The following is a 26,025-nucleotide window of genomic DNA, read 5'->3' on the forward strand; positions in this document are numbered from 1 at the left end:
TTATAACGGTTGTCAACTAATTGCAACACAGAAACCACCATCAAGATAGCGCTATAACATGTTATAACCACAAACGAAGTGACAGACGGAGCGGCTCGAAAACTTTGGTGACTACCCTAATAAAAAATAACCATAAACGAACGATAACCTAAATCATTGAACTATTCCACAAATGGTTGGGATGATACCCAGAACACGTCGTTAAGCAAATTAACCATACAATTTTTATTAGGGTAACCTGCTATTGCAATTTTTCAGTGTACCACATGGCAACACCACTACTACTGGATTGTACCACATGGCAACACTACTACTAGATTGAACTAGCATTTTCACCAAATGTACTAGAATGTTTTGGTTCTATCTCTTTCACTCTACTCAAAACTGAAATGCATAAAAAAATTACAAAATGATACGCACTCTTTGCACACTGTCAAAGAATCATTGTACACAAAATCAACTTTGTTCAAATCAAAACAAAAAAACTAACCCATCTGGTGGATTATGGCACAAGCTTCCAAGAAAATTCTATTACAGTGAACCACATTATTTAAATGGATTTCTTCGCCAGTTAGTCGTCTGTCACTTCGTTTGTGTTATAACTCTGTAGTCTGAACGTACTATAATAAAAGTTATCATAAACGATGATTGAAATCATTGAACCATTCTACAAATGGTTTGGATTATACCCAGAACACGTCGTTAAGCAAAATAACCATATATAACTATTGTTATAATTATTATTATAGCTATTTTAATACGGATGTGCGTTTCCAATGGAAGCTGCATGAAAACTATTTTCGGTGTATGAGTAGATTCTACTCAAATTTGGGTAGTTTAGAAATAGCATGCATGTTGTTCCATCCGAGTCGGTAAAATACACTAATCCCATTTTGCATCGCAGGCTAGCGTCAAAACTGATTTGAAGCGAGATCGCTATTCGGAACTGCTGTTGGCGCAAAAGAGATGGCGCAAGTCATTTTGCAGAATCCATCAACGAAAAATGTGCATGTGAATGTGTGAACAGTGTTCACGGCCGAAGTCTCGCATCTTCTCTCGTGCGTTCTCTTCTGCTGGTAGTTGATTGTGTGGATGTGTTTGCGCTCCTACGTGGTCAATTTACGTGTGCGAAGAAGAGTGTAATTTTGTCACTAGCTGTTCGATCGTCGCATCCGTTCCCGACGTTTTTTTTGTGTGTTCATTAATCCTAGCTTCCACGGTGGAGAACAAGTTGAAATATTACGTGTAGCCGGTGGTTTTAAGGACGTGGAAGAGCTAATCCAACTAGTTCAGGATTGCAGCCAGAGTACGGTAAAGCTTGATCCAGTTTTAGCCATCTTCATCGGTGCCCAGTAACCGTACCCGAAGGCGAGCAGAGGGAAAGAAAAAAGAAGAAAATGTAAGTGCCTGGTTCCCTTTCGGTCTGTGCGAGCATTTTTTCCATTTAGTTTTAAATTTTCGCTTCATGCGACACAGTGATTAATGGAAGCTAGCTGACCAGTCTCAATAATTGGAATAATAGATCATTTAAGCGAGTGAGTTTGACTGTAGTGCTATGGTTGATTCATGGAAGTTGGTGAGTTTCGAGAGCTGGATGTGCAGCATTTTCTGATGACGACGGATGGTAAAATTCTTTCGCCTATCCCGGAGAGAGAGACAGCAAGTCCGTACCGTGAAGCATGATGGCGGCCGTGTACGAATATTCGCCTTTCTCGTTCCACTGTGATGCGAAGATACTAAATGAAAATCCGCCGCAATCGAGAATGGCAGGAAAATACATGTATTATCAATGGCTCGTAAGTTTCGAACCGGAAAATCCCCGATTCAGTGTCTAATCCTATCAAGCAACGTTCGCAATGATCTTACTAGTTGCCAACCGAAGGGTGAGGTGGCGGAAAGGACATAGGGAGAAGCGAATGAACTCTCCTCGTCGTATACAGTCAGTCATCATGATAGTCGTCGTCGCAGCTCGAACATCGAAAATGTATGTGGAGTGGATAGTGGAATCGGGAAAAGCAGAGAAGAGAACCGTCGTCGTCATCAGATTTTTTTTTCCCTTAATGTTCGCGAGTTCAGTCGCATTGATGTCAGTGATGATCACCACTTGCACACTGGTGGAGTTCGGAACTTTGAAACTCAAGTGTGGAAAAACAGGTGTTTTTCATAGATTTACTTAGTTGTCTAATTATAGTTACTTAAAACGTAAATTTATCAAATATATAAAACCTCATTATATCAAACTTTGAATTTTAAAAATAACACATTCATCGCCATTAAATAATGTACAACCTGTACAGTACAGGTATTTGGTGCATTTTGTTTCATCGCACATGAATCACTCTGGTATTTGTGCAATTTATATAACTTGTACCGAGGCTATACTGCCCTGTGCGGCATAACAGTCCCATTAGCATTTTTGTCGAAAATGAGTTATACATTGGAATCGATTGTCAAGTACCATCACTTTACATGTACACGAAAAGTTTCCTACTTTGTTAAGAAAATGTTACGAAAAATACCAAAATTATGTTGTCGACCCATCCATAAGGAACCATAGAGGAAAACAAAATCTTCAACGGCGTTTTTCTCAGCTTATATTAACGAATGAAACAACCATACTAAAAAGGGAAGTATACTGGATTTACATAAGATGTCGTTGCTCTTGCCCAAGGAGCAATGATTTTTCCTTGTTTATAAAAAAAAAATAGAGTCCCGATTCTCCCGATTGCAGAGAATGGATCAATAAAAATGCTGAGGTTTTGACAGAACTGTGCTGTGGCTATCACAGTATTTTACATGTGATCATCCTTATACAGTAGCGCCAAAAGCATGCTGTGGTGGGTTCAAAACTTGACCATCTAAATTGATCAATTTAAACATCTTCCCATCGTGCGTGGACAATCATTCATACAATTTTTTTGACCATAGACTTTAATCTTGTATCAAGATCATCTTAGGTGGATGCGACCCGAATCTTGTCACTATTAACAAAGACTCAAACGTAACAAGATCTAAGACGTGTTCCTTTGATTACTGCAAAAATCTGTTAGGTACACTAGTTTGAAGAAGGTTGGATAAGAGTTCGATGGTAGATTCCTAGGAGGGAGACCCAGACTCGAAACATATAAACGTCAAAAGGAGCCAGACACAAGCTGTCAGGAACTGTCATTGGGAGCCAAGCAGTTTGACGATGCTTTTCTTACAATTGAACAAGAATACAGAAGGCGGTATTGAAATCTTGCGATAAGTAATTTCTGACAAACTGTCATTTCTAGCTATCTTATTCAAATAGGACACCGTTTTTTAGATTAATTCATTGAATATACCATATTTATACTTAAATCCATATTGAAACATACCATTAACCAAGGTTTTTGTCAAACTCTTTGGTGGCATGATAAAATACAAAACCGAAAAGTACATTTTCTCACACGGATAGAAATCTCCTTATACCTTTTGGCAAATTTCATATTCATAAAATGTATAAGTCAACTAATAAGCAGACGCCTTGCAAAAAATTAATGAAGATCATGCGTCAAATGAAATGTATAAGCGGTCCCACATACCTTTTTTGCATTATTATAGGACCTGTGTGGTTTGTCTTATGGAATGTATAAGGCTGATGTTTTGCAGGGTGTCTACTACCTGAAAAAAACCGGGAATTTACAGGGAATTTTATTTTTTCTGGAAAAACCTAGAATATTCAGGGAATTCTCCAATTATCACTTCATTCGTAATTCAAAAGAAGTCTTTCGTTCAGTTTCTCGAAACGTTTCTTAAGGGCACTGAACTGGACAAGCATCTGGCGAAAAATACTTGAAGATGGACAAAAAGAAACGAATGTGCTGGCGGAAAAAAATAATTCGTTACAATTTTGAATAATTTTGTTTTCTATTTGTTACCACTTTCTCTAAATTGATCGAATCAATAACAATAAAAACACATGTATCTCAGAGAAAATTTTGTTGACTGAGGAACTAATAAGAGATTTTAGAGATGTGAAACCATGATTTATTCTGTCTCGATCTTCCAAACAGAGTTGGACTCAAACATATTATCAAAATGATATATTGTTTTTGAAAGCATATTGTTATCAAATTTTGATATATCGTTTTATCGAAATAGTATATATGGGGTTTCCAAAACACAAGTTTCTTACTTGTATTTATATTCTTGAATTAAAAAAATACTACACACATGCCAAAAAAGAATGTAATATTGATCGACGTAATACATGCTACTGTATGAATAACTAATGTGATTGCTAAAACCAAATACAATATTGCACCCATGGATATAATTTCTTTTCGCAAATTATATGTAGGATAAATGCACCAATAGTGGAGGTACTTTAGTGCAATGTGTTCCTATGATGGCTTATAGAGCCTCCCTAAGCCGCCATCGAAGTACATTGCACTATCGTACCTCCACACAGCAAAAAAATAATTTTGATATCACATCAAAGTGGATGCACTACAATCATGTCGAAAATTTCATGTAATTTTTATGACCACATAAATAAACAAATGCAGTAAAATCAGCGTAATGTCAGTTCATGCATTGTATTAATGAAAATTTTGTCCTTTTTAGCAAGTAATATTACACCATATTTTCGACATGATTGTAGTGCATCCACTTTGACGTGATATCAAAATTATTTTTTTGCTGTGCACTATTGGTGCATTTACTAAACATAAATTGTACAAATTAATATTAAACAACCTAAACACTCAGTTTTTTTCTACCGAGCTCGGCTGTGCAAATCTCGGCAAAAAAAGTTTCACTGAGATCTCAGCAAAAGTGACGTTTGATTGCTGAGTCTCGGATAATGCTTAGCTGAATCTCAGCAAACAAATGAAATGTTTGCTGAGATCGCAGTGAAACTTTTTTTGCCGAGATTTGCACAGCCGAGCTCGGTAGAAAAAACTAAGTGTGTATGTGCATCTATTATGCTGTAATATTCAATAACTTTTTTGCTGTGTCGACTTATAAGTAACAACGCCCAAGTTTGAACAATCGAAAATAATATAAATCAATAAGTACATAAAAGGGATTCCAGATGGATAAATAGAAAAAAAATGTGTATAATTTGTATGCACCTGGAATTTTGTTCATCCGACCTGGAAAAACCTGAAAAACTCAGGGAATTTGATTCCTTGGATTGAGTACACACCTAATCTAGCTCGGTAAAATCTCCAACAGTCGATTACCTCGGCATTTACTTTTGCTGATATCTCTGCAAAATATCTGTTTGTTAGCTGATATCAACATGATAGCAACATGTTATTTGTTAGCTGAGTCTCGGCAATTGTTTAACTGAATCTCAGCAAAATAAATTGCAGAACTACTCGGCTGTTGGAATCTCGGCGAAAAAATTTAAGTGTGTAGACACCCTGTTTTGGCAAAAATGTATAAGTGAAACACATGGATAAAATAATTGATTTTCGTTTCGTGCATAGCACACTGAACAACGTCAAACAACAACGCTCAAAGTAAAACAGGCAATATTGATACGCCTATTTTGATTTGATTTCAATAGCTCAAATTTCCATGACATGAAGAAAAGCTATAAAATCTCGCGTCACTTTTCAAATAGACCAATGTAACAAATGTAAACAAATCGAGTTAAGCGATACAAACTATTGCTCTTCTATCATTGTATGTGATACAAAAACATCCATCCATACTTTCATTTATTTGAAATGATGGGTACATGATAGATCAAAACGTCCAATGTAACATTTATTGATTATGTCAGTGAGAAAAATCGTCTAATGTAACATGTCCGATGTACAATGCGACTTGTCAAAACGTCCTATGTGGTTTTTTCTATGTTGTAGCATGAAATTCAAAGTTAAATTGTGATTTTATCGTTTCTACTGAATTTTCAACGTTATTATTCACTGACTCCATTAAAAATAGTATTGCAAAATGTATTGTTTCTAAACAGTTTAAATAATAATCTGTCGAACTTCAACTTCGATTTTCTCAAAATGGTGGATATGTTACATTGGTCTATTTGAAAAGTGACGCGAGAAATGCACGTGCTATCCAGGATGCTGGCAACCCCATATCAATCCTATACGTTTGACAGTAGGCAACATCACGGGCCTTATTTAAATACGGCCCACCTGACGTATCCATGGTGGAAAGGGACGGAGCAGATGATAGCATCAAAAACATGGCCACCAGGCCTGCCCCTGGAGCCGAGCCTGGTGCTATCTGTGTCTCCCTCCCAGGTAGATCCTAAACCGTAATGCATCACTTAGAGGCTACATATCTACCCACATTTAGGGATAACAATTGGTGTTACAGATGCAAATTGAACGACCCCAAATTTACTAAAGACACATGATTTGATCCTAGCGAAACATTCTTTTTTTTTTTTTTTTTTTTTCGTCGATCTTGTTTTCCGTGCTGAGCACCAATGCTACCGACGTGCCAGGAAGGCAGCTCCCACACCTGGACCCTACCTATCGACCCATCAACTCATGAACCGGGGACCAACGGCTTTACTTCCCTTCCGAAGTAACTGGGACTGGGATTGAACTCAGGCCTGCTGGGGTGAGAGGTAATCACGCTTACCACTACACCACCGGCGCCGTTAATAGCGAAACATTCTTGTTGAGCTGTTTAATTAATAGCCGAAGGCCTATTTGATTTTCCAATTGTTACAACATATTCTGTACAGCTTGTACCTGTTTGGTATAACACTAGCCGAAATGTGTTAACTGATATGTCTTCAAATATCATATTAGCTCGTGTACACTCCGTTAGTTCGTTGTATCACGACACTTTATTTAGCTTTATATAACCAGTGTTGATGTTGAAGTACTGCAAGTCCAATCAATGTAATAAACTACTTGATTCTATAACATTCCCCAGAAAAGATGATGACATTAGTAATTTTCACTTTTATTTTTGTTTACTATTGATAAAACACTACGTTTACTTTTATGGAACTAGGGGAAATGACGGCTTCGGCATGACAGACTATTTTCGGCAACCCAAATTGAAACACTATTTTCACTGGATTTTCTTACGAAAACACTTCGCTGAATGCATGCAAACGATTCTTTATGCTTTCAGCTTCAATTTGACTATATTTTTACCACTGAGAAAAAGCAATCTAGCAAGGTTTTCTTGAAATGAAACACACGCACTACAAATTGTAGCTGATTTCGAGTTGCCGATAATAGAACAGCAGATTTACATGCAGTTCAAATGGAACGGTTGCCGAAAAAAACTGGTTGCCGACAATACTCGCTCTCACTAGAGAAGATTGGAGCTTTGTAAAAGCGTTTCAAAACAGTTTTTGACAATTCTTTCGACTGAAATTGTTAGAGCAGCTGGCAGCAATAGATTGTAAACAAACCAATACTGCATATGTGTGCGTTCCTTAGAGATAAAGGCTATAGAAAGAAGGTCGCTGCTTAGGTTGCTGAGAATACGTAAATTCCCCTATGTATTTATCAATTCCAAACCATTTTATAACTCTTTAGAAAATGACAACCTTCAAGTTTTCGAGCACTTCGTTCATCATTTAAAAAAATCAAAGGGTCTATTATGCAATCCAATTCAACCAGTCGGAAACTGTTAAACCTTATCGAAGAATCGTTCAACCTGAGTTGAAGAATTTCTCGTGATGGATTAAAAAATCGATGGAACGTTGAACTACCGATTACAAGGGTTGATTGGAAATGCTTTTGTGTGATAATTTATTAGCTAGAGAATGATCTTTAGAAGAGGGTAGGTGGATAGTTCCGTTAGAGTACGGCAGTATGAAAATTGAATAGAAGTTGAAAAAGGGCGAAGGGCCATTAATGCGACAGTTTTTAAAGTCAGACGCACATCTTTTGCCTTACCCGTACGATGTACGCGGAGACAGAAAGTATGTCTTCAAGTCTACAGGCAAAAGATGTGCGTCCCCCTTCTACTCATAACTGACTGCGGCTGTGGAATAGTTCTAGCGACGTTTCATCACTACCTAAAGCCCCACGTTTGCGAGAGCATTTTCAGTCGATGGTGTGTTATAATGCAATTCTTCTTTACCCAACTATTGTGTTGCTCCTCTCGTCATGACCAACTCCACTACAATGACAAGATTTGTTCCCTTTGAATTGGATTGAACGTGTTTTGAAATTATTTTGGAGTAAAATAGGCTTTAAAATGAAAGTCAAAACGTGACAATAATTTCTGAGTGTGTATGTCTTCTACGGGAGGCACCGAGGTCCTGGATTGCGATCTAGCATTGGTGCTGGGAAAATATGCGAAAGTTAAAGTATGACATTCGGGAGAGGTAAATATGGAAAGGAACATGGAAATTCCCTTCTCGTTTCATTTCCTCAATCGGAAGGGGAATATAAAGGGCGAACACGAAATTATTGCGACACCGAAAATGTCATGCCAATTTTCTTATAATGTTTAGAATCAAACCAAAATTTTAGGGTAGTTTTATACATATATTTACTTCAAAAATCAAAAGAAAAGTTAATCGATGGAGCCTTGAGTGTAAAATTGAACGCATTTTCGCTTGATGCCCTCCATCAAAGTCTTTACAGTGTCATCCGGTACCAGTTTCTCAGTTTTTTTTTTTTCATTTTCTTAACATGTCCTTCTCGTCTTTGACTGTCTTCTTGCTCTTCCGAAGTTTCCGCTTCATTATTGCATAGCACTGCTCCACCGGGCGCAGCTCCGGACAGTTTGGCGGATTCATGTCCTTTGGAACAAAATGGACAGAATTGGCCTCATACCACTCCAGGACACTTTTAGAATAGTGGCATGATGCCAAATCTGGCCAAAATAGCGGAGCTTCGTCGTGCTGCTGCAAGAACGGCAAAAGGCGCTTCTCGAGGCACTCAGATTTGTAGATCTCGCCATTTACTGTGCCCTTTGTCACGAAAGGCTCACTCCTCAGTCCGCAAGAGCAGATGGCCTGCCAAATGAGATATTTAGAGGCGAACTTCGACATTTTCTTCTTCTTAAATTTGTCGTCCACATCGAACTTGCTCTTGCCGGTGAAAAACTCCAACCCCGGAATTTGCTTAAAATCGGCTTTTATATACGTTTCGTCGTCCATCACACAGCAGCCATATTTTGTTAGCATCTTCTCGTAGAGCTTCCGTGCCCGAGTTTTAGTCGTCGATTGTTGCCGCTTATCGCGGTTTGGGAAGTTCTGTACCTTGTATGTATGTAGTCCAGCTCTCTTCTTTGCATTCTGGACGTAGCTCTGCGACATGCCGATCTTTTTAGCCAAATCACGGCTTGAGACGTTGGGATTTGCTTTAATCATCCGCTTCACCTTTCCCTCCGTCTTTTTGTTCTCCGGTCCCGGTTTTCTTCCAGCTCCTTTGCCGTGGTCCAACGTCAACCGCTCCTGGAACCGCTTCAACACTTTGGAGACGGTTGAATGGTGAATGTTCAACATTTTTCCCAACTGCCGGTGCGACAGGTCAGGAAATTCCAGGTGTTTGGAAAGAATTTGTTCTCTCAACTTGCGTTGGTTCACCTCCATTTTCGTTGAATCGAAAAACACGACTTCGAGTTTGACAGCATGTACACAATACACATCAATGAGAAAGTGTGCAAAATTTGGTTGATTTTTACCCAATGGTAAAAAAGTTATGCCCTGTTGAATGTGTCGCAATAATTTCGTGTTCGCCCTTTATTTGATGACGGGATTAAAAATAAATGCTTCTTATGCATCGGATTAACTCCTGCCTAAGCCGAAGGCACAGAAGCTGTTAGTAAAGCAACAATAAGAAGAAAAATAAAAAGCAGGACAAAGAACAGATACATCGGTTGGAGTAGTGGCTGGAAACAAGGAAATAGAAGAAGTGGTAGTAGAGGTGATTTAGGAAAATGTAACGATCCTGGTCGAGGAAAACAGTGGGAAGGAAGAATGCACAGAAGCAGGAGCCACCTGTATTTAACAATCAAAATGATGCGTACTTCTACCAACCGGTGGAAACTAACGATTTTAAATTGGCTCACTACTTGACTAGCCTATTGGTCCCAAGCAAATCGATTAACTTACTCCATTCTAGTCAAAATTCTAGTAATACACTATGTTTGTTTTGATTCTCTATGAAAGTTTGACAGATAAAATGAGGGGTTAGTGGATTTTCCTATGTTTCGAGGGGTGAATCGATTAGCTTGGGACCGAAGATAGTACCAGAGCTGAGCCAAAAAGTTGAGCACGTTTCTTCGTGACCTGCTGGTCTTAGAGTTACCTCTATGCTTCTACCACCGACGAACTACTACTACATTTTTGGAATAGTAGACTGAAAAGGACCGGATCAAGGGGGACGACTCTATCTACGATGCAGGAAATATTGTGTTTGCTGTGGCTAGCTGCGCGTACGCTGAGTAGATAGAAAGAAGATTTATCACGATTTTGAAGATTTCTTGCAAAAAGATGATGCCGATGCAAGTAGATGCGAGAAATGAAAGAAGATTTTTTCGAAGATTCGCTAGTGTGAGATTTTTTGAGCATCTAGAATTGAGATTTAGATCTGTCGCCCCCTCGGACCGGATAAAGGTCGAAAAGCAGAAGGACAAGTGGCTTGCGATGGTGAAGCAAGAACGCATGGAAGAGATAAGGGAATCTCGGGCATGGGAGAAAGCAGAAGCAAAATTAGTTTGATTTTTATCCACTTCTGAGCTAGTTCATCACAAAAAAATAGAACTCAATGATTCTCACAAATATTTTTTCATATATAAAGTTATTCTATGTTACTCGACTCCAGGCAACCAAAAACGACCGAGTTACGAAAAGTGGTCAGGTTCTGACAATACCGGCAACCTGTGGGCAACTTGACAACTCCAGTATATTTCCAGTGTACCCCGATAATTTGGTTCTGGTGGTTCTGTCAAACTCACAAGTTTTCAGAAGTGTTATCTGAATAGGGCGAGTGCGGAAATGATGTATAGTAAATTAAATGCAAGTTAAAATTCATCTTATTGTCGCGCCCACCAAACCGGAACGCGCGTGTGGTACGTGAGTCCGTCGTTAAAATTAACATTAGCGACATAGGACGTCCAGTGATGTAAAGTCCTTTTAATTTTCAGTCGTATGCACAATTCATAATCAGTTTATGATTTTTTATGTAGTCTCGTATGTCTTTGAGCAGAACAGAACCAAAAGCTTAAACATATGATTTGTAAATCGGAAATATGTGATTGTCATCGAAATAAATGAGAATTGAACGAGAATACTTTCGGTGATTTCGACTAAAGTACTCTAGTAAAAGTATGGACGACTGTCATCACAAAACTGAAAAAAAAAGTTGATGATCAAAGAAAGAATGGGTTTTCAGCAAGTAAGAGCGCTCTTACTACAATATCCCCCCGCTAATCTGACAAATTTCTATTACTGCATAACGTACAATTTGAGTTACTAGCTTAAAAGAGTACAACGATAATACAAAGGTATACTTTGTACGTCTATCGAAGGCCAATTTCAGCCTCTCAAACCGTTTACTTTACTTACCTCATAAGAGAAACACGGGAAAGAAAACATGTTTGATTCATTCGACCCATGAGAAACCTTCATCGCACAACTATGTTCAAAGCAATAATCTGAAGGCTATTCTAATTCAAAAGCAAAATAGAACTGAAGAAACCAAAGTATTTTGATAAGATGAAACGCAATCAATCGGTTCAATTTGTATGGATTTATTTGATTTCTCCACGAAAATTCGCTCTTTTCATATGGCATTCTTGCCTGTTGTTTGACATCCACACATGGTGAAACACAAATTTTGCGGCACCGTTGCGGCGGTGAAGAACAATCCCTTTGTTTACGTTGTGTGGCGACACCTACTATTTGCAAGTGGGTAGATGAAACTAAGGTTATCTGTCATCTTGCCGGGCAATCGGTGTTAATTTTGATTTGTATAATGTTTAATAGTGAACTATTGAAAATTGATAAAGTGTTCATTTTTGCAGATTCGTAGAAATTTTTATACCAACCAAACGTGGTGGTCAAATGCGTAACAGTATTGAAGTGGTATATACAAATTCTCGACCGAATACCACATGACCTTTTCAATTAATCAGAAACACTTCAAATTGAGGTAAGGTGTTCTCTAGGACGCTAGAAAATGCAACAAAAAATCTCGAATTTATATGATGGATCGCGAATATCAAAGGAATGGAAAATACTAGCAAGAAATTCCTCCAATCAATTTTCGCTTTTTTATTATCTATTGAAAAAACCAAAAATTCCGCCTCGTGGAAGTGCAGAGGATTTCTCGGCTTCCATCAAAGTGAGTGTCACGTCAACACATTCCTACCCATTCCTTTCTTGACCTGCGTTCGGGCGCGGCCGGCGCTGGTATTGCCTAGTTTGAGATCACCAGTGTTTACACATTGAGGGTGATTGCTAGTCCCAAGCATCGTCTATTGGTTCTCTGTGTAAGTACAACTGATCTGGCAATAACAGAGTAGCAACCGTGGGCGGTCAATCATGCTCATGCTCTATTGAATTAACCAAAAAATCCGTGAGTTTTGTGCACGAAACGCATAATTTTGTCATCAGAAAACGAGGCGTTTCCGTGACGGGAAAAAGTGGTTTCCCTAATACAGTCGCCGAATATTGATACCGAGCACGTAATCCTACGTCGAATCTACGGTCGTTTCTTGGATACAACCTCTTACTTTTTTTTTAAACAGTAGAGCCTGACTGTTTAAAGCTGGATTGATCGTAAGATGGATCGAAACAAAGTTGCGTATCACCTGTACTACCACAGAAAGGAAAGGATTATTATGTCTCTGTTAAATAATGTATCAATACAATTGAAGTGAGAAAAAATGCAAAAGAAACAAGAACAGCCTAAGCGTTATTCATTAAGCTTTTTCTCCAGTGTGTATGAGATAGATGTGGAACATACTGCTTCAATCCACGCCGATTCCGGACTCTATGGTGCGTATGCGGCTTAACTCGCTCCGAGCTCTTCTAGCAGGCTCTATTTGAGAAAGTCAACCTATCTTCTCCGTGAATGTAGATGTAGGGACGTAACAAAGCAAAAGGCGAAGGAGAGAGATAGAACACATTGCTGAACGAACGGTATACGGCCGGTAATATAAATTAACATTACTCAAATGATCGATATGCGAAAAGCAGCGTGGTGGAAATGGAAGAACAGCGAAACAAAAAAAAAGTTACAGTAGCGAGAACAGCGAGAGAAGTCTGCTAGATTAATTGAGGACTTCATTGGATGATTGAACAACGGGATTTACATTACTACGCATACGCTCATGCGCTCATTGAACGAACTTGGTTTCGATCACATTCTATGCTTGTCGGCGTGATGCTGGTCTGCTGAACTGAATGCCTTAGCTGTAACATCAATTAGGTTCTGCAGCGTGACGTCACAAATGAACTCAGTGTTAAACGGCTGAACCTTTTTGACAGTTCAGTGGTACTGTTTACAAGCACTTAGTCGTTTTTTCGAAAAAAATATATTTTAAAATTTCCGAATTTTAACTTGAAAATTGTTGAGGAAATGCGTGGTGAAAGGATGTTGCTCGTGGACATTGCAAAAGTGTGGTTTACAGCTCACTGCAATCTGAAAAATGATCCAGAAAATCTACCCAAGAAAAAATCGACTAAGTCCACGTAAACAGTACCACTGAACTGTCATCAGATTGAGGTTAACCCCGACGGTGCAAAACCTAATTAAAATGGTTTAGTCAAGTCACTTTTAATCGCCTCAAGACAGCTGTGTCTACAACTCCTGGACTGGTGCTTCATTGAATTATATTTACAAGCTCAAATGTATCAAGAAAACGTGTCTGGCACAAGATAGACCATTGTCGTGTATTTGAAATTTCATTTAATTTGTGTATTCCGCGTGTGGCACATTTTCGCGCACAATGATAAGAATAGCCTGGAGAGAACCACCGGATGCTGCTTGCTTGCTCTATGAATACGTCATGAATTTAGATAGGGCACTCAGACACACGCGCACCCGAAACCGGTGAATGAGTTTATTCTGGTCGAAAATAATCATTAAATTATGTAATATACCAATTAAACTGATGAACAAATTATATTGTCATAAACGTACCCATATCGCTTCAATGGTTTCGACTGGTTTTTTTTACGATTCACTCAACTATACAAGAGAATCGTTGATTTAACGATTACGTGTGGCCGGAAAAAAACTGATACTTTCCCATTTGATGCGAAATATTAATTTTGCTATTTTTCTCATCCATGTGATGCTCACTCAATGGTGTAACCAAAAATCCAATTTAATTACCTTCAATTTCTTTCTCCTCTCTGTTCCATTCCAGTGACTATCGTCGACTAACGTGCTCAAAGTGCTTGAGCCGGTTCGTGTTTGTGCTCGTCCAGAAAACACTGTAGTTGTATCCCCTTTTCTCCCGTTGGAACCGTCGTGTTTCTTGCCCCGTTGTCCGTGAAACGAACCATGCAAATATGGATCTGTTTATCTTTGTCGTAATCCTCGTTGGGACCCTGGTTTCGCTGCTAGGACTTCACTTCTTCCTGCTCAAGCCCCTGTCGGGCAAATCATTCGAAGAGGAACTAAAGGAGAAACGCGAGATGCGTGAGAAGATCCTTGGTGTCGCCGGGACCTCTAAACCTACTAAGGACAATGCCAACAAGAAGGGTAAAAAGGTGAACAAGAAGCCGCAACCTCAGAAGCAGAAGGCTTCCGTTGCCGTTAAGGATTCCGATCTGGATTCGGGTGAAGTGGAAAGCGATTCCAACTCGTCCGAAAGCCAGATGGAGGAGGAAATCAACCCACTGACGTACGCCAAGAAGAAGGTGAACGCCAGTGTGGAATTCGCCGAAACGGAAGCATTCGCTCTGACTGATACCCACAACAAGGTAAGAAGATGAGTTTGGCACCTTGAGAGAGATATGTATAGCAAAACTGTTAATCCCAAGTAGGATAAAAGGACTTCATAATTTATTTACCTAGATACTGGTTCTCATTCCTGTTTCTACAAGACTACGATTCCCGGCTGCTAAACGGGTACTGAAAATAAAAACACCGTCATGTGGCCATGGTATGGCGAGTTTGCTTTAAAGGGACCTCCTTTCGAATAATTCGTTATGAAAATTATACCTTCCTTATTCCCGCTTTTTGATAGAATCCCATGAACTTGAACAGTAAGGGACCATTGATAAATTACGTAGCTTATTTGTTATCATTTTAGAACCCCTCTTCTTTCGTAGCGTATTTCGTTGTACCCAATACATGACTGCTCACACTTTCTAAAGACCCTTCGTTCAAAAGTAATCATCATGCACTTGATGATTTACATGTAATGTCGGCCTAAATGTCCCTAATTTGGACCCATACATAAATTCAACAATCGACTAAATTTTCAATAGCGACCAAAAATATCCATTAGTGCCGTCCCAATGACGCGTTCATCTAGATAAAATTGATAAATAGCAGATTTTTAGCTATGGGCCCAATCTTAGATCCATAGGCCAACATTAGAGCAATTTCCCCTACTACATAAATATGAATGAGAACAGCGGTGAAGATGGTCTAAAAACTAGCAATGTTCAAGACATTAAAACTGTCGTTTTTTTAATCGGTAGAAAAAAGACAAGCAAAACCAAGGTAAAAAGAACAAGCATAAGGGTGGTATTTTACTGAACAAATCGGAACCAGTTCTGGTCAAGCCGGAGCCAGCCCCGGAGATTAATCACTTTGAAGAAAGTCACCCCAAGGACGCCCTCGAGATTGCTCGTCAACATGTACGTTTCTATCTTATCATCAATGAAATATAATTTAGTCTATATTGTGAATTCATTCCAACAGAAGGAAGAAGAATCCAAACCCAAACCACAACCCAAGGAACAACGCAAGAATAAAAACAAGGACCATACCAAGCCATCGCCGAAGAGCAGTGCTGTCGAGGAGATTACCGTTGTTCCTGTTGCAGCTCCGATCACTGCCGTTGTTGCCCCTGCAAGCGAACCCAAGCCAACAGCAAACGCTCAAGCCAACAAGGATAAGTCCAACAAGAAGAAGAAAAACGAACTAATCACACAGCAGCTGGCCGCCGAAGTGCAGGACGCTGCCAACGTGCAATCGTTGGTTCGAATTCTCGGCAAGGCAGATCTTCCGCGGAACGACATCCAGATTTTGATTGACTTCCTGCTGAACAAGCAGCAAGATACACTGACTAAGGACCCGTCCGAGTGGAACGATCCATCCGATCCGCTGCAGAAACTGAAAAAGCAACTGCTGGAAAAGGAAAATCAGCTAATTGAAGAGCAGAAGGCCGCTTCCGGCTTGCATGCTAAGCTCAAGGAACTCCGCCAGGAGTTGAACAACGAGAAAACTCAAGGCAGCATGGCCGTCAGAAGCTTCAACGAGGAGCTGAACAACAAACGTTTGGAAGTGCAAAATCTTACCCAACAGATGCAGCTGGTTTCGGAGAAGTTCGCTGCCGAAAAGCAAACTCTTTCTCACCAGTACCAACAGCTGCAGGCCAAGTACATGCAAATGTCCGAGCAGCATGCCGCTGCCCAGGAGAACGCCGGCACCATTGCTCAGTTAAACGAAAACATGCAACTGCTGCAGCGTGAACTGATGACCAAGGGGCAATTGCTGAACGAGAAACTACAAACCGAAGAGGTGGGTTGCTTTTTTGTTTGGGTGTTCACCATATTGACGATTTTTTCATGTTTTGCAGGAACTGCTCAAGAAAAAGACTGAATACGAGATTTTGCTACACAATAAAGACGAAATCATTAAGCAACGCATGCAAGGTAAGTTTCGATAATATATTTCACGTTTTCTGTAGTTTGAATAGTTATCTTTCAATTCAATGCAGTTTAAAATTTAAATGGAAACAAAACGCTCATTTACCAACATCTTCTTTCCCAGAGCTTAACACGTACGAGAATGAAGTGAAGCAGCTGCGCGTTACGGCTGGTCAGAATGAGGAACTGGTCAAAACATGCCAGCAGCAGAACTACGAGGCGGAACAGCTGAAGGCTCAGGTTGGCGAACTGCAGGTGAAGCAGAAGCAAGCTGCCGCCGTAATGGTCGCTACCACCGCCGCCAACACCCAAGCCGAGGAGAGCAGCAAGGTGGAAATTCGTAATCTCCAGAATGCCTTAGATTCGAGCAAAACCGAACTGACTGTGTGCCGTTCCGAACTCGTCGACTACAAAGCCAAGCTAGCCGATCACGAGCAGCAGGCCAAGGAGCTGCGTGCCCGCGAGGAAGAGCTGCAGAAGCAGATCGAGCAACAGAAGGCGAAGAACAATGTAAGAACTTAGTCTTTTTTTTTAGCTTTAGTTGTGATGGATTTGATACTTACAACTTTTTGTCGATTGTATTGTGCTAGTTAACCAATTACCAATTGGCTTTGTAAATAATCGCGCTTAGTTGTAGCCACCAACTCACAACCCAGAAGCAATAGTATTATAGCGGACTTTTGTTCTCTTTGTTTCCGATTCCAAACCTTACCTCTTTTGAATACACCACCAACCTGTTTCCTCTCAACACCACCGCTGGAAACGGATCCGGCTTCATCCCATGTTGCGTTTCCTTTCTTATGTTGGCCTGTTGAATTTCGCTGCCGCAGGATTTACGCATGAAGAACTGGAAGTTGGTAGAAGCACTGGGGGTTACTCAAAACAACTCCACCAAACCAAGCACCACTAACAAGAATTCAAGTAGAAAAGTTGTAAGTTTCAAGCAGCAACCTACATACCTAGAAGATCCTGCTAGCTGATGTAGATTAGTTACTACAAACATTCTCCTATGCCCCTTTTATAGGAACTTGTAGCGGCAGCCAGCAAAGCACAGCAAACGTCCAATCACGTCCCGGAAGCCCCACCAGCACCCAAGGTGGACATCGATAAGGTGATCCTAGAGGAGCAAAACCGAACCAAGGACCTGCTGGTAAAGCTGCTTCCGCAGGACATTGTCTCGGCACTGCCACTGGATGCCACCAACTTCCATAGTTGGCTCGAATCCACCGTCGCCTGCATTCGAGAGCAGCAGGAAAGCGTTCGCCTCTCCAGCACCGCCACCAGTAATAATAGCACTGAGGTTGTGCACCATAACTACAACAACAGCAACACTAGTAGGAGTAGTAACAATAGTGCTAACAATAATAGTAGTTTAAACGAACATAATGACGCCCACGACGGAAAGACCGACGAGGGCAGTAGCAAAAATGGTGCCCCCGAGCTGGCAGATGCTGCTGAGGACCAGCAAGCACTGGCGCAGAGGACCGAGCAGCTGCAAAAAACAGTAGATCAATATAAGTTAATTATAGCTGATACTGTAAGTGTTGCTTCCCACCCCCATCCTAAGGATTGAACTAATCTGTGTCGTAATTGCAGGAAATCATGCTGAAAAATCTAGAATCGAAAGTAATCGAACAGGACATCCACTGGCGATCGGTGGTGCAAGCGAAGGAGAAAGAATTGACCCTGCTCAAAACGGCCGGTGCGATGCAGTAGTACTAGTAGTTTGTAGTAACCATCATCTTAGTAGTAATGATACAACACCCGGTGTGGGCACCAGTGTTTTGCGGCTGGTGCCGATGAAGGACAGGCCGTTGAGAGAAGGAAGAATATTTGCAAAAAAAAATGGATCGATTATTCCACTAAGCTATCATCGGGGAATGAAGGTAAGTTTTCATTGAGTTTGTTTTCCATCTACTCGGGCTTCCAAATTAGGGGGCGCACCTGTATACTGTATAGCGTCATTATTCAGTTGAAAAAGGGTGGTTTGTTTAAAAAAAAATTGAAAAACAATACTAAGTAAAATTTTTACACTGCGAAAAGTAACCGCAAGTCACATTAAAAAAAAAATAGATTTCATTAAATAAACTATAAATTGAAGTCACAGCTATGTGTTTAGACTTGCTTCTATTGAATTAACCGTTATGTGATCGACAAAAAAAAACACCTTTAGGAGCTCGACAAGGGTACCTACTCCGGAATGGCCGTCCCGGGGACAATCCATCGGATCATCACAAAATTATGATAAACAGTTTCCTGCAGTAAATTCATGAATTTTGACACCCATATTGCAGGGGTTTCTTCCCAAACGCTTCTATGGCCACTAGAGGCCCTACGGGAACCTGCGCCGGAATGGCCGTTCCGGGGAGAAACCTTAAACTGGTCCTCAAGTAAGCTGAAATGTTTTTTGAAGGAAATTCTGATATCATTTCCTTTGAAATTTTGGAGGCGAACCAAGGCTGAAAGCCTCCTTAATAAAGCTAAATAATAATAATCCTTTGAAATTCTAGCGAAAGTGGCTAGAAAATGCTTAGTTCTGGATCATTATACAGGAAATCCGGATTTCCGGGAACCAGACTATTCCGGATAACCATTAATGCTAATGTCCAGAAAGAAGATAACTTTCTGAATCCAATGGTGCCAAAAGATTAAGAATCGGTCAAAATTGGCCGCAGTAGCTAGCATTTCAATTTTGTAAAAAAAATTCACGACTCCCCCTTTCGAAGCCCCTTGCTGTAATTTGAAATCTTTCTTCATGAAAAGTTGTCGCTCCATGAGTTCTAAGATGTCACCGAGGGGGGCGACACATCTAAATCTCAAGTTTAGATAGTCAACAAATCTCACACTAGCGAATCAATCTTCGAACAATCTTGTTTCATTTGTCGCATCTACTTGCATCGCTCATCAATTTTTTGCAGGAAATCTTCAGAATCGTCATCAATCTTCTTTCTATCTACTCAGCGTGCGCGCAGCTAGCCACAGCAAAACACAATCTTTTTTGGATCGTAGATAGAGTCGCCCCCCTCGGATGTCACTGAATTCTGGTTTACTGTCGTGAAAATAACTTCATAATTTGTTAACTTGAAATCTGAAAAGGTACCCGGGTACCTACCCTGTCGATCACATAACGGTTAAGGATGTTAGACAACATATCGCATCATGAGATTTGATTCAAGACAGATTCTGTCCACCTCCCCTAGGGTTTCCGGAACATGTGCGGATGTGGCCAATATAGGTCTTACAACCCTAAATATGACTGCCAATGGATATGGCTTTGAATTTTCATATGATTTGATGTGTCGCATGAGGGATTTTGATTAAACAGGCCTATTCTGCGCGGCGTGTGAGGTGAGGTGACTCGCTCTCACTTGTGAAGTGACAATTGTCACCTCGGGTGAGGTGACTCTCCGTGCAAATCAAATGGAGAGTCACCTCACCCGAGGTGACAATTGTCACTTCACCATCACTTCACTGTCACTTCACCTCACACGCCGCGCAGAATAGCCCTGAAAAAAAGGTTTTACCACTTCCCCGGGGATACTCGGAACTGTTGTAGAAAGATTGATCGAAAAGGCAAAGTAATGCTAAAAACGATCCTAACAAACTCCAGCAGGTCCCAGCTAGCTGCTGCAAAGCTGCCTCTGCTGTCCGAAGAAGTCGTCTCCACTCTACTCGATCTATGGCCACACTTCGCCAGCCTCGTAGTCTGCGAAGGATCCGCAGGTCGTCCTCTTCGTCTTGGGGCGCTTTCGAGAACCATTTTCAGCGGGTCACAACACCAAGGGCGGTAGGTCCTCCACGAGCATAAACCAGGTTTCGTGGCCGTAGAGGCCCATCGGTCTAATCAGCGGCGAAAAATATAAGCCTACCCGACACCAACCTGACTTCTTCCAAACCCCAACGTGACAGCCAGGCATGGAAAATCATTTGCATTCATTTCGTGCATTCATTTACATTCATTTGCCTCTAACTTTTTTCTTCAACAGCATTCCGCAAAATGATGTATTGAGCTTTTGTAGGTTTTGTTACTAGCTACAACATTTGTTAACAAGTTAAATCCGTATTTTAGCAAAGCGGGTATAGATGCGACTGTTCTAATACAGCTTTCATTCGTTCGTGCGTGCGCTGTTGCCAATAAACTTCGAATTCAGATCTGAACGTACGGTAGCAAGCGGTAGTAAGGTACACAAAGCAACAGTCAATTCAGGTATAAACCAACTGTCGCGAGGAGGCTGTACTATTTCGAAGCCTGCTCAGCAGTGTGATCGCGCTGTAGTTGCAGCAATCGAACTTGTCGCCATTTTTGTAGGTTGGGCTTACGACACCTTCCATCCTCCGGTAATATCTCCTCCTCCCAAATCTTGGCAATTGCCCAGTGCAGCGCTCTAGCCAGTGCTTCACCACCGTATTTTAATAGCTCACTGGGTAGTTGATCTACACCAGTTGCTTTGTTTTTCTTCAGTTGACCGATCTCCTAATCAACTTTTTGATCAGGGGCCGGTAACCTGTCGTCTTCTGTGCGTGCTCCTAGGTCTGTTGCCGTGCCGCCTTCGTTTTCTGCTGCTTCACCGTTGAGGTGCTCGCCATAGTACTGCTTCCCCCTCTCAATCACCTCACACTCGTTCGGCATGTCGAGGCGCAGCACGGCAGGGAATTTCTCCCTTATTTCCATATACCAACGGTAGATCGCGATCGGGAACCTCCACTACCTTTCCATTCACATAATGTAAAATCAAACCCTCTGAGCTATGGCAAAAAGCAGCAGCATCTTCAGACTTCAACTTAATGGAAATTGACAAAATTGACAATCTCACCGATCGAGGAGCGGATTAAAAACAATAGTTTGTTACGATAATGAGAGCGAAGCAAACTGTTCTAGCAGATCTATTAAGGAATTGTTTGGGTCTTGGGGCTACCTAGATTTGTCTACTGATATCCGTGGTATATTTTGTACTATTTCCTGACATTCAATGCTAAGCGTAATAATGACAACATCCTATTACTGTTTTCTGATTTATCTTTTTCTTCTTTTCAGACCACTGAGACGAGAGGACTGAAAGCAAAACAAACAAAAAAAAAATAGCAAGCACCAGCGTATTTTTGACCCCCTATTCAAAACTGTATGTGTGTCCTGCCTACCATCTTCCCGAACTAATTCCCAATACATGTTCAAAATTCCTCTTTTCCTCTTGCTCTCAGTTGCGTCTCGAAGCACCCACGCACACACCACCACCATAGTGGGTCCTTGCGTTGGATATATCTCTAGATCGGCCCTTCCCGATGCAAAATGCTAAATAGAAATGTGTGCGCAAATTCGAAAGCAAAACAAACATTGAAAGCCGGTCTAAATGTGTTTGGTTGGCAATCGTTTTTCGGCATATGTACCTACCGCGAGAGCATGCGATCCATTCCTTCTTTCGTGGACCTTGCAGTTTCCTGAAGAACAAACATAACATACCCACAGACAGAATCACACACACACATACACTCCACTTACGTTTTGCTTTTAGAAGTTACTGGATCATGGAAACCGCGGGGAGGAAAATAAGGCATCCTTCGAAAACTGTATTAAGTTACTAATGAGTTAGAAGTGCAGCAAAACTTCAAAAAAAAAATGAAAGAAGATGGAGAAGATTTGATAGAGAAAACAATTGTGAAACAAATTTTAGGACCGTATGAAGATTAAGAATGAGAACGACCGAATAACAAATTGTGTAAAATATTGTACTAAATTGCATTTTTGTTTTTGCTGTCACCAGGAAGATGGACACTGTTGTTGTACGTTATTTTTTGGGTATCTATTGTTTAAAGTACAGCGAAGCAAGTTTTACTATTGTTTACAATAAATGCATTAAATCAGAATTTGTGGATGTATAGTAACGAAAGTCAACGCAAAACGCATATACTCCTTTGAACGGCAATGATATATAGAGTTGAAGTTGATTGATTTGTGCGAACCTACATAGGGAAAACTGGGACGTTTACCATGCTGAAGATGCAAAACAGTGTAAAATGCTGGTAGTTTACAATCGCTTCTAATGAATAATTCATTTCTGACAAAAAATTCTCATGGGTCTGTTATGCTTTTATGGACCGTTTAGTAAAGATATAAATTCGTTTTTTGTAAGAATTTCTCCAATTGGATATCAAATCAATACTCGCTCAGACTGGACCTTAAAAAATTACAAAACTTGCCCTACTAAGAATAATTATTTCCTGAAATGAATCATAAATTACTGAAATCCACAGAACACCAGGTTAAGTTATTACCCATTTCCACAGATCTGTCAAGAAGTTATCAAAGCATGGGTAATGAACGTCAACAGTCTCTTGTTTCGAAAAGGTTTCTATTATGGTATACATATTGCATTATGCAGACCATCATTGCCGTGTATTTCTAAAAGAAATATATTCCTCATGTACATCAATTTAAAGGCACCGACAACACACACACACACACAAACTGGCCCTTTATAATACCCGGTTCTGCCATGATGTGTATCTTCCAGAACATAACAATTGTTAGTGAAAGGATCGTGAATCCAACGAAACTCTCAAATCCAAGCAATCAAGCAATGTCCCATCTCAAAAGAAAAATTGGATTGAATATTAGTTAATTAACAAATTATCTGAAGTACTACTAAAGCCCTACTCCATTAACTTCCTAAGTTGTAAGACACACACTCTACTGGGCTTAAAATTGTCCGATTACGTTGAAAAAGGCGAAAAGAAGCGTGCTCCTGCTCAACGCTGACACGTTTCTTATTTATTTTCCAAAACTATGATTATTATTATACCTAACTTGTATCACACACACTCAGAATGGAACAAAAATTGTACCAGTATCGAAGTTTGGATTTCCCATCAACTGGGAATCCAATTCTATCGATGAAAGTAAGAGCGTTGCTGAAAAGACACGTGAAATATTATTTTTTATATATAAAGCAAAAATAGAATTATAAAATTAAACAAAAAAAACTAGATATACACATATATACTTTATCTTCTAGGAGAGAAAAAAACCTAAATAACACTGAGAAAAACCGTTCAACGCGCAAAGAAAAATAAAGGAAACGTTGCGAGAATGAATACGGGCAAAAGAAAAAGAGAAAGAACAATATGTTTAGGTATCAAAAGAGAGATTAAAGCAGTTCAAGCTTTTCGCGAAGAAAAAAAAAGAGACAATGAAAATAGACTCCATTTTTTGGATTATTGATAGGCGATCAATAGCAGGCAGAATTAAAAAAAAAAACAGTAAAGGCAGAAATAACAAATAAAACAAAATGGCTAATTAATATTTGTGAATGAAATTGTTCTTTTTCTGACAAAAGATGGTAAACAGAAAACGAATACATAATTCTATCGCATCACCAAGTTGAGGTTTCAATTAATCCGAAATGTTCTCGAACACAGTAGATGCAGTGTGGTCGTGGTCTGCATAAAAACTTTTAAACTTCAGTTATCTGCAGCAGCAGAAGTCCGTCCGGTGTCTGTCTGAATGACACAAGAAGCACTTATTTTTGAGACCATCGTAAGTAACCTTCTTGGGAAAACTACCCTAATAAAAAAAAACTATAAACGAACGATAGCCCAAATTTTAGAACTTCTCCAACCTTGTCGAAGACCGCAAATCGATTCGACTACTGTGTAAAAAGTTATACCTTCTTCTTCTTGTTTACAAACGTATCGGATACATCACACAAACTCACATCATGAGTTTCAATCCAACCGTGTCCCATTACAGGAGAGAGCCTGTCCCAAATTGGTTGTATTTGCCATCTGACATGTCGCAAAAAAAAAATGTTTGACTGTCAGCAATCACACGAGCCTAAGTTACAGGTCAGCTACCAGTTCTACCGTCGGGTAATGAAACGACTTTCTCTGGTAAAACTGGGCCACGAGCAGTGTGAAAAGTGCATCGGAAACAGCATAATACCAACAATCAATACGAAACTAACGATTTTAAATTGGCCCACTACTTGACTAGCCTATTGGTCCCAAGCAAATCGATTAACGTATCCCATTCTAGTCAAAATTCTAGTACTACACAATGTTTGTTTTGATTCGCTATGAAAGTTTGATAGATAAAATGAGGGGCTCGTGGATTTTCCTATGTTTCGAGGGGTGAATCGATTAGCTTGGGACCGAAGATAGAACCAGAGCTGAGCCAAAAAGTTGAGCACGTTTCTTCGGAACCTACTAGTCTATGATAATACCCCGTACCCCCGATTTTAACCTACCGGGCATTGCATGGACTCCAACCCATAGTGGTTTCTTTTGTCCTGATCACGTGGACAATTATAGTACCGCAATTCGGTCACAAATCAATGGCCTGTTGAATGAAAACAACCGCACCCTGCATCTCTGCTTTGTGAGTGCTTGTGATACAGCTCCTTTCCTCTCCACGGCACCCGAACCTTTAGACAAGGAAGTGCATCATCACCCTGCTTTAGTTATCGTGATCGAAAATAATATTGTCCATGATTTCACCAGCACTCCAAACGCTGTGTCATATGACTTCCGTAGAGCTGACCATCGCAGTATTGTCCATGTGCAGTATAATGTCGTTTTCGTTTTTGCGGTGTAGCTACACCGGTGCTACACTGCCGTACACCGAAATATTTTAGGGTGTAGATATAGGATGCACCTTTGTTTACAAACAAATGGTGTTGAGCTGTCAAAGACTCGCGCTTATTCCTGCTTACACTACACCAGTGCTACACCGCAAAAACGAAAACGACATAACCTAGATTGGGAGCATATTCTAGATCCTGTAGACGCCAACATTGCTGCACAAACCTTTTCTCACGTCTTGGCATATGTCATTGACAGACACGTTTCCAGTGGATGACGAAAGATCTTCGCTCGTTGAAAAGAACTAAGAAGGCTGCTCTCAGAAGATTTACACTGCACACTGCGGAAATGCTACTATGTCAGACTCAACCACGAGTATAAAGCGAACCCCACACGTATCAATATATTGACGTGGAGGGAAATTATTGACAATTATATTGACAATGTGAATACAGAATTATTGTCAATACCGATGTATTGACGTCAATATAGAATGTATTGACAATACACAGCAAAAAAAATGTAATATCGATCAACGTAATTCAAGCTGATGTATGAAATAATGCTGTAATAGCAAAAAGCAGATACAATATTACATCAATGGATGTAATTTTGTTCGCAAAATCGATGTACATCGTACAATGTGATATTACACAACCGATGGATTGACCTGGTTGCAGCAGTTTCGATGT

At 40.2% G+C, this 26,025-nt stretch overlaps 1 protein-coding gene across 4 annotated transcripts; it reads left to right on the plus strand.

The window, feature by feature from the left end:
• The first annotated feature begins 1,096 nt into the window (after window positions 1-1,096).
• On the plus strand, window positions 1,097-24,116 carry alt (aluminum tubes). 4 transcript variants are annotated; one of them, XM_065226784.1, is made up of 10 exons: window positions 1,097-1,399; window positions 14,302-14,860; window positions 15,587-15,745; window positions 15,810-16,631; window positions 16,690-16,765; window positions 16,884-17,269; window positions 17,590-17,691; window positions 17,784-18,296; window positions 18,356-18,645; window positions 21,795-24,116. In XM_065226784.1, the coding sequence occupies exons 2-9, from the start codon at window positions 14,447-14,449 to the stop codon at window positions 18,473-18,475; spliced, it is 2,592 nt and encodes an 863-aa protein (XP_065082856.1). In that variant the 5' UTR covers window positions 1,097-1,399; window positions 14,302-14,446; the 3' UTR covers window positions 18,476-18,645; window positions 21,795-24,116. The 4 variants fall into 4 exon arrangements, with proteins under 4 accessions (XP_065082856.1, XP_065082859.1, XP_065082857.1 ...); XM_065226785.1 differs by lacking the exon at window positions 1,097-1,399 and adding an exon at window positions 1,429-1,576; XM_065226786.1 differs by lacking the exon at window positions 1,097-1,399 and adding an exon at window positions 1,429-1,535.
• The last annotated feature ends 1,909 nt before the right edge of the window (window positions 24,117-26,025 follow it).

Source organism: Ochlerotatus camptorhynchus, unplaced genomic scaffold (assembly GCF_037179485.1).
Source record: "Ochlerotatus camptorhynchus isolate MF236.1 unplaced genomic scaffold, CSIRO-AGI_Acam_v1.1 ptg000261l, whole genome shotgun sequence".
Classification (NCBI taxonomy): Eukaryota; Metazoa; Arthropoda; class Insecta; order Diptera; family Culicidae; genus Ochlerotatus; species Ochlerotatus camptorhynchus.

Coding starts and splice junctions, on each gene's coding strand:
- alt (XM_065226784.1), top strand. CDS start 14,447: ATGGATCTGTTTATCTTTGTCGTAATCCTCGTTGGGACCCTGGTTTCG. Junction 16,632..16,689: donor AGAAACTACAAACCGAAGAG/GTGGGTTGCTTT, acceptor CATGTTTTGCAG/GAACTGCTCAAGAAAAAGAC. Junction 17,270..17,589: donor AACAGAAGGCGAAGAACAAT/GTAAGAACTTAG, acceptor TCGCTGCCGCAG/GATTTACGCATGAAGAACTG.